The sequence below is a fragment of the Oreochromis aureus genome, linkage group 7 (genome assembly GCF_013358895.1).
Source record: "Oreochromis aureus strain Israel breed Guangdong linkage group 7, ZZ_aureus, whole genome shotgun sequence".
NCBI classification, from domain to species: Eukaryota; Metazoa; Chordata; class Actinopteri; order Cichliformes; family Cichlidae; genus Oreochromis; species Oreochromis aureus.
Genome location: NC_052948.1, coordinates 13,993,646 through 14,006,922, shown reverse-complemented (window position 1 = coordinate 14,006,922; position 13,277 = coordinate 13,993,646). Strand labels below are relative to the sequence as shown.

The window sequence follows — 13,277 nt, the reverse complement described above, 5'->3', positions numbered from 1 at the left end:
ATATGAAACAACTGCAGTTTCATGAGTTATCCTCTGCCGATACTTCCTGACCCCCACATGCACCGCTGTGGATGATAAGACACGGCGATGCCAAGACGCTGTGAGTTACACGGGGCCGTGGTGCTACTGATAAAAACTGATGAATATCATTGCTTAAAGGTGGAGTGAATGTGTTGGGCCCCTGTGCGCATATGAGAAATATACTATGGTAATTACCCTAGACATCAAGCCTTGTGAAAAAGCAGCAAAGCAAAGCTATTTTGTTGTAGATTGAGTGGATGTAAATGCTTTAGGGCACGCTGTAAATGGGAAGCACTGAGACGAAAGCAGTAGGAGCAGGCATAAGAAAAACCATCAAGCGGTGGTGCAAAACTCTCTGCAGTGCTATGAAGCATGCCGAATAGAGGTCTCTCACTGCAGTATAACGGCTCATAAAGCCGCAAATGGTATTTCCACTTCATTCAGTCTCAGGGCCAGGTTCCAAGCAGCTCCTCAACGATGGAATTGAACCCATTAGCAATCGATTAAAGAACCAGCAGGCAGTTGCCGCTCTGCCTGTGGGGAGGACAGCGTCTGGCGGGGGTGGGGGCCTGTCAGCCAGCCGAGCCTCCCGGGGATTGAGGTTCAAATCTTTGTTTATGTAGAAACTGTGGCCAGCACTTTAACCCCGGATCCCACTCCTATGGTGCAGATTAGGACAGTCGTACCATGGAGCCCGTGGTGCTCTCGGATGCAGAGCACAAAAGCTTTTGATTGACACATCACATCACTGATGCACAAGGTACATCACCTCCCTGAGATGAGGCAGCACCCGCAGGACACCTGCCACTACTAAGGAGATGATGGCTTACCAATTTGATATTCATAAATCTTGTTTAAACAGAACATGAGATATGAATGATGAACATTTTGACCTTTGGAAACAAATTAGAATTCCAATCAAGTGACCAAAAACCAACTCAAAACACTATAATACGAAAGAAATGAAGAATTAAGTTGTGTAATTACCCTGCTTAAAACAACTTTAGATTTTTTCTACAAGTCTTTTTGGCGTATTGTGAGCCTACAAGGAGTCAGATGCATATTTCAACAATTTATAACACAGAACATATTCTATTGTGATCCTAGTTCTCCCCCAGCCATTCCTTTACTATATATTCTCTCCAAATAGCAGCCTGTCAGCTTCTATTCTTGGTGCTGACCTTTGTATGCATGGGCCTCATAACTGACATTTTCAATTACACTGCAAACAACTTATCAATATGCATGGATTTCCCAGCCAATATCAGAGCAAACAGAGTCGTTTGGAGAGCTGTTTCTGTCAGGGGAGAGAAATAGGGCAGACATGTCAAGGTCAGGATTTTGTTAATGAGGGACGGACCGCTGAATAATTGAATGGGCTGAGCAGTATCGACTGTTGAAGCAGAAGCATTTAAAGCGTTGGCGATCGTTAAGGAAAATCCTCCCAGCACTTTATGTTCCATGGCAGTAATTTATGCACGGGCATCCAAGCGGGTGCCCTATGGTTCACAGCACTGAATGCACAAAGCAATGAGTGGATTAGCCAAGCACACTTTAGAAGCAGCAGCCAAGCGTGCAAGTCATTCCTGTGGATGAAGTGATGGCTCTGGCAGTGCAATTATTCAGCTGTGCATTTTAAATACACAGACAAATGGCATCGAGAGAGGCTCTGAATATCTGCTCGGCGTGGACGGAAAAAACAGCTAAACACGAAACGAATGTCAGGGCTGAAAGTGATCAATCCTCAAATTACGCATCGCACAAACACACAGTGAAATGAAATGCAAAACAGGCGGCAGCAGTAATGGAGGGCGATCAGGCCCACGAGCATGTGACGAAACATGTGATGTAATGTTGTGCGCACTTTGCTAACAGGTTCCTTCCAGGTTTTGGGGAATGATTGAGCTGATAGCCGGATTCAGAAGCAGCTGTGATGTTTGGCCACGGAAAGCAAATTGTGATAATTGTGGGCTCAAAAGCAGCAGATGTAAATGCATGTAAACAAGCCAAGTAATACTAGTTTGGCCAAATGCCCCCTTTGTTTTGAACACAGTCTCAGCCATTTTTAATCTGCACGGAGAACTGCTCAAGCTGTTGTTGTTGCAGCACCATACTCGAGCAGTTCTCAGGCCTTTAAGCCTCCACCCCTCTCTCCTCTCTTTAGGTTGGGGGTGGGGTGGGGTGGCAGGGGCTTCTAATCCCTCTATGTAATTACTGCTCCCTGCAATGGCCAGACCATCTCTGTGTAAATCAGATTAGCTGACCTAAATCGCTCTCGTTTCTCTCTACCCCATCAAACAATTCCTTATCTTCACCTCCTCCAACCTCCTCCCCCCCAACACCCCCCCACCCAAAAGACATGGCCTGTTTATTTGATCAGCACAGGAAAGCAAACAGTTTCTCCATGATACACAAACAGGCAGGGCTGGGCCAGGCCCTACTGGGTGGCCGGGGGAGTGAGGGTAGGGCAGAGTCGCGGGCTGGGGTTGAAGACATGCAGATAACCACTTCCATCACGTCCGCAACTTCCACACCGGGCCATTAAAAGAAGAAGGAAGCCAGGCAGACACATAACACGGCCGACGATGATGCTCAACGCGCAGTAAATAAAGGTCACCGAACATGATAGAGATGTATTACTGCTCTCTGTGCTGCCTCCTCGGCTCCTTCCCATCCAATTTATTCCTCAGGTCATACATTTACAACTTTGAGAGCAGGAGCAGGAGGAGGAGGAGGAGGGGGGCGTAGAGAGGAAATGCTGCTCTTCAGTGGGAATAGAGACAGGCTAAAGTAAAGAGGGGGAACAAATGAGGTCTGTGATCCTGTCTGTCCCCTCCTCTGCCCCCCCTTCCTTCCCCCCTGAGCCCCAATCAGGCTGAACCACTGCTCTCAGCGCGACAGCCAGGCCTTTGTTGCTGACTGAATGGAGGTTAAATATCCCTCGAAATCAGAGCTCTTTGGCTTTCTGGACGCATAGTCAGAGACCCGGTGCCTTTCACATGCTAATGCCCGTGTTTTTTATTTCCTTTGTAACCATGGTTAGACAGCGGTATCATGCTAAAGGGCGATGAATAAAGCTGGTGAATTTGTTTTTTTCTCAGCTTTTTTTCCTCTCCTCTTTTCTCTCCCCCCCCCCTTTTTTGCCTCGCTCCCTCTTTTATCACCATCTCTTAGAGCCAGCCCACATTCCACCCCCCCCTCCTGCAGGGGTTTAAAAAAGCACAGATGGTCTCTCCTGACCCGCTATTCATCATTGTGTCAAAAGCTTTGTCAGAATAATGCTCCCCAACAACAAGCTGGAGGATTTTATTTGTTTCAATTGATGAGGCCTGTTAATTTCACAGACGTCTCATTAGGCTTAAACCACCAATTAATTTCTTTTGTTCTCATTAAATGGCTAATTCTAAACATGAACCGCGCTGACAATAAATGCTGCTCAGAGCCAAAGCCAGACAGCGCTGCTCCCGCCACTGAGCTACTGGAGCGTGAAGCAGGCAGGTAGAGAGAGAAAATTGAAGAGCAGGAGGAAGGGCGTGATGGAGGGGAGGGCGCAAGGATGAGGAGAGAAAGTGGCGGCAAGAGGAGGCAAGGGGGGAGCAAGAGAGAGAGAGCAAAGGAGAGCCCTGACAAAAGCCTCTGTTAATTTGTAGACACCCTTAACACTAGGAAAGGATGGCAACTCATTAACTGCTTGCGGATTTTTTTTTTTTCCCCCTGTCTGCGGATCAAGTGGTCCTCAGGAGTAAAGGTTGCAATCATCTGTTGGTGGCTGCAGCCAGCACTCAGCCCTGAATGAAAGCAGAAAATAAAAAAATAAAAAAAATGATAGCAGAATAAATCAAAATTCAAATGGGAACAAAAGGAAAAAATGAAAAGCACAGACTGGGAACCAAGGTAGTAATTTTTCTATTGGAAGTGTACTCACAAAAGCTATCTTGTGCCTGCACTCCATTATAGCAGTGCAAGCTGTCATTACGGCCAAGGATATATGGAAGCCTCATAATATCCAGAGATTGGTAGTTTGTTAGACAGCACTGTACAATTTGCTGCAGCCTTGAAGGATCCTTGAGTCTCTCTTGACAATTTACCGAGGGAATTGCCGGAGCGTTGCCTTTTGTCTGCTGGAGACACAGGGGCAATTATCCAGCCTCCTGTAATGTTTCCCTGACTTTAATCTCCTGGCTGAGAGCGTAAAGCAGAATGGGTAAGGTTTCAGAGTGCCTCTGGGTTCTATTAACACACAACTGCTGTTTCTGTTCAGGCCAGGCAGCCAAGAGAGGACTGCAATCTGACAGACGGGCCTCCCCCGGGCTTTTAGGGAGAAAACATGATTATGTCATAATATATTTTCAAAAAGAGATCCATTTGAAAGATTGCCCCTCTGTCTTTTCAATCTAACATGGCTCTGCTTTTGTCAGGCACAGTGGGAGCACTGGGAATGACAGATGCTTCAATGAACCAAACAGGAATAAAAATAAAGTGTTTTACAAAGAAAGGGAAAAAAACTCACCAGAGACCGGAAGCAGGGGCAAGAAAATTCAGTTTCTCTAACAATTTCATCATGTGGATCTCGTCACTCTGGTGTCAAACTTTAGGCTGGTTTGCGTAAAAATGAGATCTTGCAGGAGGCCTGCAAAAAAGACAGATGTATGAGTTATGAACAAAACCATGCATGCCTACTTTTTTATTCATAACTTATAAACTGTCACCACCACATCACCATTAATTAGATTGTAGAGTGAATAATAATCTGGAGGTAATTGTTCTGCTAATAAACCAGTCACTATAGTTCTTTTTCAAGTCATAATGAAAAACATTCCCTGTTTTCAGCTTTTTAAATATAAGGATTTTATATTTTGTTTCCTGTCATATGCTTAATTAATCTGAATATTTTTCTCATTTTATCAACTTAATGAGCAATTAGTTAAAACCCAAAAGGACTGAACGATAATTAGATTTTGTATTGTACAGTACTTTAGATTTTGTTTGAAATGCTAATCATTTCTGATGATAATTTGTTGTGTCTAAGCAACTATATAATAGCAAACGCATTAAATTCGATTCACAAGTATTTGGATAGGTTTGTGCCCTCCAGCATAGACCTGCTGTGGCCATTTTCCTCTTTAAATGTGACTTAACAAAGCCAAGCAAAAACAGTCTGCTATCTCGATTACAGCCAATACCTTTTAGCAGGCCACCTACTGTCTGCATCTTTCCGGTAATGACTATAGTGTAGTGGAGCATTCACCATATAGAAGCAATAGAGAGGATGGGCACATTGATTAAGTAATAAGACCCCCCCCCCCTCCGTGCCCCCCATATTGCTGTTTAAATTCTTCAGTTCGAATGACACAAAAAGGTTTACCACTACTGATGTTTGGTGGATATGTAGGTGCATCACACATGAACACCTTTTGTTAGTTTTTGTTGGAAAGGTATGCACAAATGAATATCTGCAAACCTTGCTGAACTGGTTTAGTAGGTTAATCGATTTTTCTCAACTGGCTGTGTGTGTTAGCGCTGTGACTGACTGGTGACCTGTGTAGGGTGTACCCCACCCTCTGCCCCATGGCTATCCTTGCTGCCATGGGGTAAAGCATGGGGCTGTGGAAACCTGGAAATAATGTAAGAAAATAGATGGATGGTGGAAAGTCCCATTTGCGGGATAAAATTTCTAAAAAAAAAAAAAAATCACCTTTTTTTTAAATCTCAAAAATAATTTCTTTGATGATCAATCTATAGCTCAATACACTTCGCTCTTTTTTCTTCGTTTTTTCGTTTACTTTCTATAAACATAGTCCAATTCATGCTGGATTTTTAAGTGTCGTTACCTGAATAAAGGAAGTAAAACCTGATACTGATATATCATCTAATACATTTTTTCTATTGAAAACTAAACAATATACTAAACAAAAAAAGAGAAAACTTAAATCACATACTGAATCCAGATAAATGAAATATTCAAGTTGAAAATATTTTACTGGTATACACTGTGTAGCTTGTTATGAACAAAACGATGGCGCTAAACATGAAGTTCGAAGTCTTCATTAATGCATGAATATGGAAACAAACCCAACCATCTCTTTAATGAAAAATACAGGGAGTAGCTTGTCCTGAAGCTTTGTTACCTTAGCCAGTTAACTCGATTTGATTGTTGCCTGGTTACTGTCACGTCTCTTGAGTATATCTAGAGCTATAACTGCATCGCCAAATCACCACCTCAGCATGAACGGTTTTGCCTTCAAAGCGGTGCATCTGGTGTTAGCTTGAAGCCTTGCAGCATCTCGAAGCCTGCATGATACCAGTGGTGACACATCCATGGAAAGGAATCAAAACCGCACACTACACTTCCTCCTGCTACATGATGTTGCTAGCGGGTATATGTTTTCCCCTAAACACGACCTTATAAACTACTCCAGCTGCTTAGGAGCGGATACAGCTAACATATGGAGAAGAGACAGAGCTACGTGTTGAAAGCTACAAACACAACCTCAAGCTAGGTATCTGTTCAGAATGACAACAGTTTTTCCTCCACACAATTAATTAATATATTTTTGTTATTCTAAAATATTTTATATCATCCAGTACCTGTGTTTGGGTGATAAACAATCACTGGCCACTTTTTTGTGACAAATGATTAGATATTGCAAATATCTGCTATTCATATGACAGAAAGTCTGTGCATGTAGGCATGGAGTCATAGTCAAGATGATCTGCCAAAGTTGAAACTGAGCATATGAACGGTGAAAAGGGTTGATTTAAGTGACTTTCATGTGGTTGCTTAAAGTATATTAGAAACTGCTGATCTGCTGGGATTTTCCCCACATAACCATTGCTAGTGTTTACCGAAAATGGTAAGCAAAAATATCCATTGAGCAGCAGTTTTCAGAGGTCAGAAGAGAAAAGCCGATAGAGTGGAAAAAGTTACTCGAATATCCATTTGTTAGAACCACAATATGCGGAAGAGCATCTCCGAAGGCGCAACAAGTCAAACATTCAAGCAGATGAGCTACAGTAGCAGAAGACCGCATCTGGTGGCCATTCCTGTCAGCTAAAAACAGGAAACTGAGGCTAGAGTTTGCACAGGCTTATAAAATAGAAGATTCTAAAAAGATTATCTAATCTGATGAATCTATATTTTTGCTGTCACATTTAGATGTCAGAATTTGGCGTAAATGATATGAAAGCATGCATTCATGCTAAACATAATAATGGTGTTGGGGATCTTTTCTTGTGCCCCTTAGTATCATTTTATGATATGTTAAATATCACAGCCTACCTGGGAATTATTGCTGACCATGTCTATCTATTTATGAGAGTGTAGCTGTTTTCCGATGTCTGGATAACACAGCATGTCACAAAGATCACCTCAAACTGTTTTCTTGAACAAGATGAGTTACTCGAATACTAGAAAGGTGCCCAGTGAATGCTCACCCCTACCTTTTAGCTGATTTGATCAAAGTTATACCACCTAATTATCTAAAGGAGCTGTATCTCAAATAACCACGTGAAGTGACAATTAAATTCACTTTTAGCTATTTACCTTATAGCTATTTACACTTATGTACATATACATGAAAATTAAATTTTGAGCTTCTGTTCATTTTGAAAACCAATAATAAATATATTCAGATTGGCAGGTGGACCAACATAACACAAAGCTCCCTTTAAAAAAAAAAAAATTTCTTAGTAATGAATAATGTGCGGTATAGCTTCAGGGCTGTGTAGCTGCATTTACAGTATTAGTGCATGCAAGATACACCTGTCTTCTAAGGCTTCACTGCAGAATCTAAAGTTGTGAATATCAAATGGGATATGAATTAGGGAAAAGCCACAGGGTGCTGTAAAGTTTAGAGAGAAGACTACTTGTTGCATGTTTGGCACTAAGTAGTCGATAATATTATCTTTATGAATATGCCCTGTATTTTGTGGTTAACTGTCACTGAAAGCAATTATATCTTATCCCACAGAGAACAACAAACAGAAGCTACTATACACAGTGGCATATAGAGTTGAATCAATATTAACTACTTAGGAAATATAGGCTTACAAACCTTATATTTGTTCACAGGCCCCCTCTATTCTTTCAGAGTAAGTGGTCAAAGCTGGTAACTGGCTTTCTCAAAAGAAATTAAGCATGCATTAGAAGTAAACAGTGAGAAGAAGGGGCCAAAGGGAAATCCAGCTTCCACCACTTTAGCTCAGTACCTCCATTTCCTCTGTAATTAGTCATGTTGCTTATACACCTCCAGCTGTGCTTTAATCAAAGAATGTGTGTGGAAAAATAATTAGCATGTTAGCATAATGCACATAATAAAGAAGTACTTGTAGCCGTCTTGATCTCAACATCAAAGACCGTGTTGGTTCTTTCTTGGGGCATTACTATCATACAAATCTAATTACTCCTGGTATTGAATTACTGGATTTTAGTGGATACTTGGAACCAATATAAAGGAATGTCCTCACAGATCTCCAACCTTCCCCATTACAAAAACAGCACACATGGACAAATGTTGAAGCAGAATACTAATAATGTGTGGTATTTGTCTCTGGGACATGTTAGGAGAAATGTAGTTTTTTCCGCGGTTCTCTAACTGCAGCCACGTAAACCTGCCCAGAGCAGACACTCCTTTGACCTCAGTGTCTAAAATAGCTCCCGGTCCACTACTGTGGCCGTGTCCTCTGACTAAACTCTGGGACGCCACAGGATTAAGTGCGGCATCAAGTTCTCATGTAGAAAGTCCTGTGAACATCAGTAGTCTGAACACACCAGCGACAGCAAAAGCAGCAGCAGCAGTGGCGGCGGTGGCAGCAGCAATCCAGTCTAATCCAAATGAATCCGGGTCTCCCAGGTTTGTTCATCCTGGTTGGAGGGTGATGACTGCTCTGCTCTGCTGGAGTGCTTATCTGCTGTCAGTGGTCGCTGGCTGTACAGGCCTCGTGTTATCAGGGCTCAGCCTGCTCGGGGATTGGAGGGTCTGCGGAAAGTAAACACAGAACCTGTCCTTTGCTTATCTGTCCCAGGAGAGAGTATGTGTGTATGCGCGTGCTGTATTAGTGTGCATGTGTGTCTGTGAGAGAGAGAAAGAGAGAGAGAGAGAGAAGCTTGTTTCCATGGCAACCTCCTCCTTTAACCCCCCACACCCCTCCCCTCTAGAGGAGAACCCTGGTGGTCTTTGTGTAATGCGATTCCACTAGAATGCACTGTGGATTAGAGCTGTGCTGCCTTCGGGCCCTAGGCAGGGCAACAGTGAAGACATTATTACCCAGATCAAATGCTGTAATCACTAGGCACTGGGGGCTTTCACGTCCATTGCAGATAAAACCTAGGACTGGCAATACTCAGGTGATTAGGGGATTATTATTCTGCATTTCAGCACGGTGCCAGTCCCTCGCTGTTGAAAAATAAATAAATAAATAAATCCTGATTCTCTGTGTGATGGATGGGGGAGGGTAGAAAACAGAATGCCAGCCAAAAGAACCAGCCAGAAATCTGGTGGACTGTGATCAGTGCCTGAGAGTTAAAGCTAAAAAAACAAAACAAAACACAACCAAAAGAAAAAAAAAAAGACATTCACACACATTGGCATTACAGACCACCCTTGAATTTCTGTATTGTATTTGAGTCTTGGCTCTGACAATGCAAAGAGAAGAAGAAAACCGGACCATGTTCTTATCCTCAGAGCTGCTGTAAAACACTTAGGCCACTCTATTTCCTTAGACTGCACTGTTGCCCTTCTCTAAATAGAGATTGAAAATGTGACGTCATTGAGGGGTAAAACCGCAAAGGATTGTGGGAACCCAAGGCAAGAGGTACTAGCGCACGCAGGCTTTCAATTGAAATAAGTTACACAGCGATAAAAAGAAACAAAAAATGCCAAGAACCTGTTGTATTATTAACTGCACAAGCCGGGAGAACGACAGCCGCGTGAAGTCGACGGGAAATGCGTTTGGTTTTTATCGGATTCCGGCGTGGAAGAGAAATTCTCCAAGCCATGTCTCCGAAGTCACGAAGAGGCGACGGATGGCCTGGATTGCCGCTATCAGAAGACCTAATATAACGTTCGAAAACACTCCACCTCACATGTTAGTCTGCTCCAAGCATTTCCACAACGGTAAGTGTTTTGTGGTATTTAATACGTCTTATATGGCGCTGAACAGAAATCATCACGCTATGCTCCTTTGTTTATTGTGGCTCTGTGTAATGTTTGCTGTATTTTGTAGGCAAACCAGCCTACGAAATGCTGGAATGCGATCCAGACTGGGCACCCTCTCTCAAACTGGGCCACACAGAAGTTAAAGCTTCTACCACTGCTAGATTTGATCGGTTAAAACAGAGATCGAAATCAAAACAGCCACGAAAAGGCCCGCGTTCCTCTGGGGCAGAGACAGCTCATGCAGGTGAAATCCATCCAGGTAAAATTGTCAATGTACATAAATAAATACCACTTTTTCCACATTAAGCACTGTCTTATTTTTTTGCACTTTCAATGATCTTGTCTTTGTCTGTGTGCATGTATGTCTTTCAGCACCAGTCACTACGGAAACTATAGCTGAGAGCCAACCACAGCAGATAAATCCAAAGCACGAGGATGAAGATCTGCAGGAGTGTAAAATGTGTTCTCAAAGGTTACAAGAAATAGCACACCTTCAAGAAGAAAACCTAGTGTTAAAAAAAGAACTGTCCAAAAAGAAATTAGACATGGAATTCTTGAAAGACGAGAACTCTAAAGTTAAATTCTACACAGGGCTGCCTTCTTTTGCTTTACTAATGGGGTGCTACAACAAATCAGCCCGAGCTTGCCAGACACTGACAGGAAAATTTCCCAGTTTCAGATGCTCTTGCTAACTCTCATGCGTTTAAGACTCAACCTTCCGATTGCACATATTGCACACCTCTTTGATATTAGCCGGACAACCACTTCCACTGTGTTTAACATTACTGTAAATGTGTTGTACGCTCACCTGAGTCCATTGGTGCACTGGCCTGGAAGACATTGCATACAGGCCAGTATGCCACACCAGTATGTAGAGATGTTTGGTGACCGGGTGACAGTTATTATTGACTGTTTTGAACTGTTCATAGAGAGGGCACAAAATTTACGTGCCATGGCGGAGACATATTCAACATACAAAAGTAGACACACAATGAAATATCTCATTGGGATCACACCACAGGGGACCATCTCTTTCATTTCTAAAGGATGGGGAGGGCATACAAGTGATAAACGAATAGCGGAAACTTCTGGCTTTTTACAGAAGCTTTCACCGAGGACATAGTGCTCGCAGACCGGGTTTTGATATCAGGAAAGTGTTGCCTTAATGGGTGCCACTTTAAAAATTCCAGCATTTACACGGGTCGAGTCAGCTACAAGCAAAAGATGTGGAGGACACACGAAAACTGGCACATGTCAGGATCCATGTTGAACGTGTTATAGGCTGTCTACGGTCCAAGTACACTATCCTAAACGACACCATCCGTCTAGGTTTTGTGGTGCCATGCGAAGGTGAGAACATGACTTTGCTGGATAAGATAGTTGCTGTATCATGTGCGCTCACAAACATGTGCCCAAGTGTTGTTGTAAAGCAAGCAAGTGATGAATAACTGTTTTCCAATTTGGTCTTGTTTTGTTGTGCAGCTATGTTTTTAACAAAATGAAATAATAATGCACAACGGTATATTATTTTGCCTTTGTCCTGTAAGCTTCGATAGTAACATGTAAAACTTGTCAGTTATAAATAAAGACAGTCCTGATGAATGACTTGTGCAACACTTACTTTATTTGTATTGGTTCTGACACTGTATATTAGTACAGTCTGAAAAGAAAGATTAGCGTATGGACATAAAGAGATAATAATTTACAGCACAGCTGTAAAGTGCAGTGGTGTGAGACACATTTATTGCAATTTTAACACGTTATAATAATTCACTGTGCGTAACAGAACAACAGATAACAAACCATAAAGTGCAGAGTACAGGAAGATGTGTCCACCTTAATGTGACACTAAACATGAAATCACAAGAAAGTCCTTCAATATAAGAGTTGTCTCAGAATGTGTGTAACTGAAATACTTTGATTAGTTTTCTATGCAAGCTTTTGTCTTTCTTTTTTTTTTTTTTTGTCACGGTGACATCCATGTAATGTGGCCCTTGTGAAACACTGGTTTCTGGATCACTGTAGTGATTGGCCAAGAGCTCAGGCATCACAACTTTGTAGAAAAAATCCTGAGCGACAGGCAACATTTTAGTCCACAAGTCTATATCTGGCATCACACGTGTAACAACACAAGCTTTTGTTGTCCACACAACAATGTCACAAAAGTGTGACTTTGTAACATAGATCTGTGTTTGTACCTGCTTGTAGTAAATGTGTGTCTTTTTCAACTCAACCTTCCATCTTTTAACCCCAAACAAAACCTGTCATCTTCACAGGCCTGCAGGAGGTTGTTGTTGCGGTGTTTATATGGGCACTTAATTTCCACACATCCTTCACCACAACATTCACATTTTACGAGCGCATCAGGGGTGGCACCTAATTCTGGGAATGCGGGGTTGATTATGAAACCACACTTATCAACTTTAAGTTCTCTATGCTGCACCTTTCCCTGTGAGGTGTACCACTTTCGCGTGCTGTGTTTTCATTGTCTCTTCCCACTTGAATTGTTGCGGTTCTTGGTTGGAGAGCTGATGTGACAGTTTTGTGGGTAGCACACTTTCTTTACAGTTGACAACGCAGGACTGGCAGTGGAGGTGGACACAACCGCATGTATGTTTGACGCAGTGATTCTTCCTGCTCGTGCTGTGTGCCAAAGGTCACATTTGTGCTGCTCCTGGTTTTCTCCTCCAGTGCCTCTGCCTCAGCCTTTGAGACAACGACACAGTGCTTCAGACGTTCACAGTGCTGCAGAAGGACAGATAGCTGACAGCCCTTCAACTGTGGGTCAAAGATGCGTAGCAGTGATTTGGGAGGACACGAGGCTGGACAGGGTCAGCATATAGGTGGCAGAAGTCCTCCATAACAGCGCATAGGCCTGACCGGTTTTCATGCATGAGATCTGTGAGAGACTTTAAATCGGCCAGTGTGCGCACTTGTAGTGAGCTGCCACCAGTGCGAGTCCGGATTTTGGGTTTAGGAGAACAGTCACTTTGTCCAGCACTACATGATTGGTCGAGTGCCCTTTTCTTGCTGCACTGGTGGTGTAGTCAATTGTGTGGCCTGGTACTCCTTGCACTCTCTTGATGTTGGAGGGCATAA

The 13,277-nt window shown here is 42.8% G+C and overlaps 1 protein-coding gene and 1 long non-coding RNA gene across 2 annotated transcripts; one reads left to right on the top strand and one right to left on the bottom strand.

Moving 5' to 3' along the window:
- Positions 1–3,325: 3,325 nt before the first annotated feature.
- Positions 3,326–6,405, bottom strand: LOC120441254. The gene is made up of 4 exons (XR_005613925.1): positions 6,150–6,405; positions 4,532–4,651; positions 3,947–4,203; positions 3,326–3,809 (listed from the first exon to the last, which is right to left on the bottom strand). It is a non-coding gene; the product is annotated as an uncharacterized LOC120441254 (long non-coding RNA).
- A 3,403-nt stretch (positions 6,406–9,808) lies between these two features.
- LOC120440835 lies at positions 9,809–11,288 on the top strand. The gene is made up of 3 exons (XM_039614182.1): positions 9,809–10,136; positions 10,246–10,437; positions 10,551–11,288. The coding sequence occupies exons 1-3, from the start codon at positions 9,896–9,898 to the stop codon at positions 10,868–10,870; spliced, it is 753 nt and encodes a 250-aa protein (XP_039470116.1). The 5' UTR covers positions 9,809–9,895; the 3' UTR covers positions 10,871–11,288.
- Positions 11,289–13,277: the final 1,989 nt, after the last annotated feature.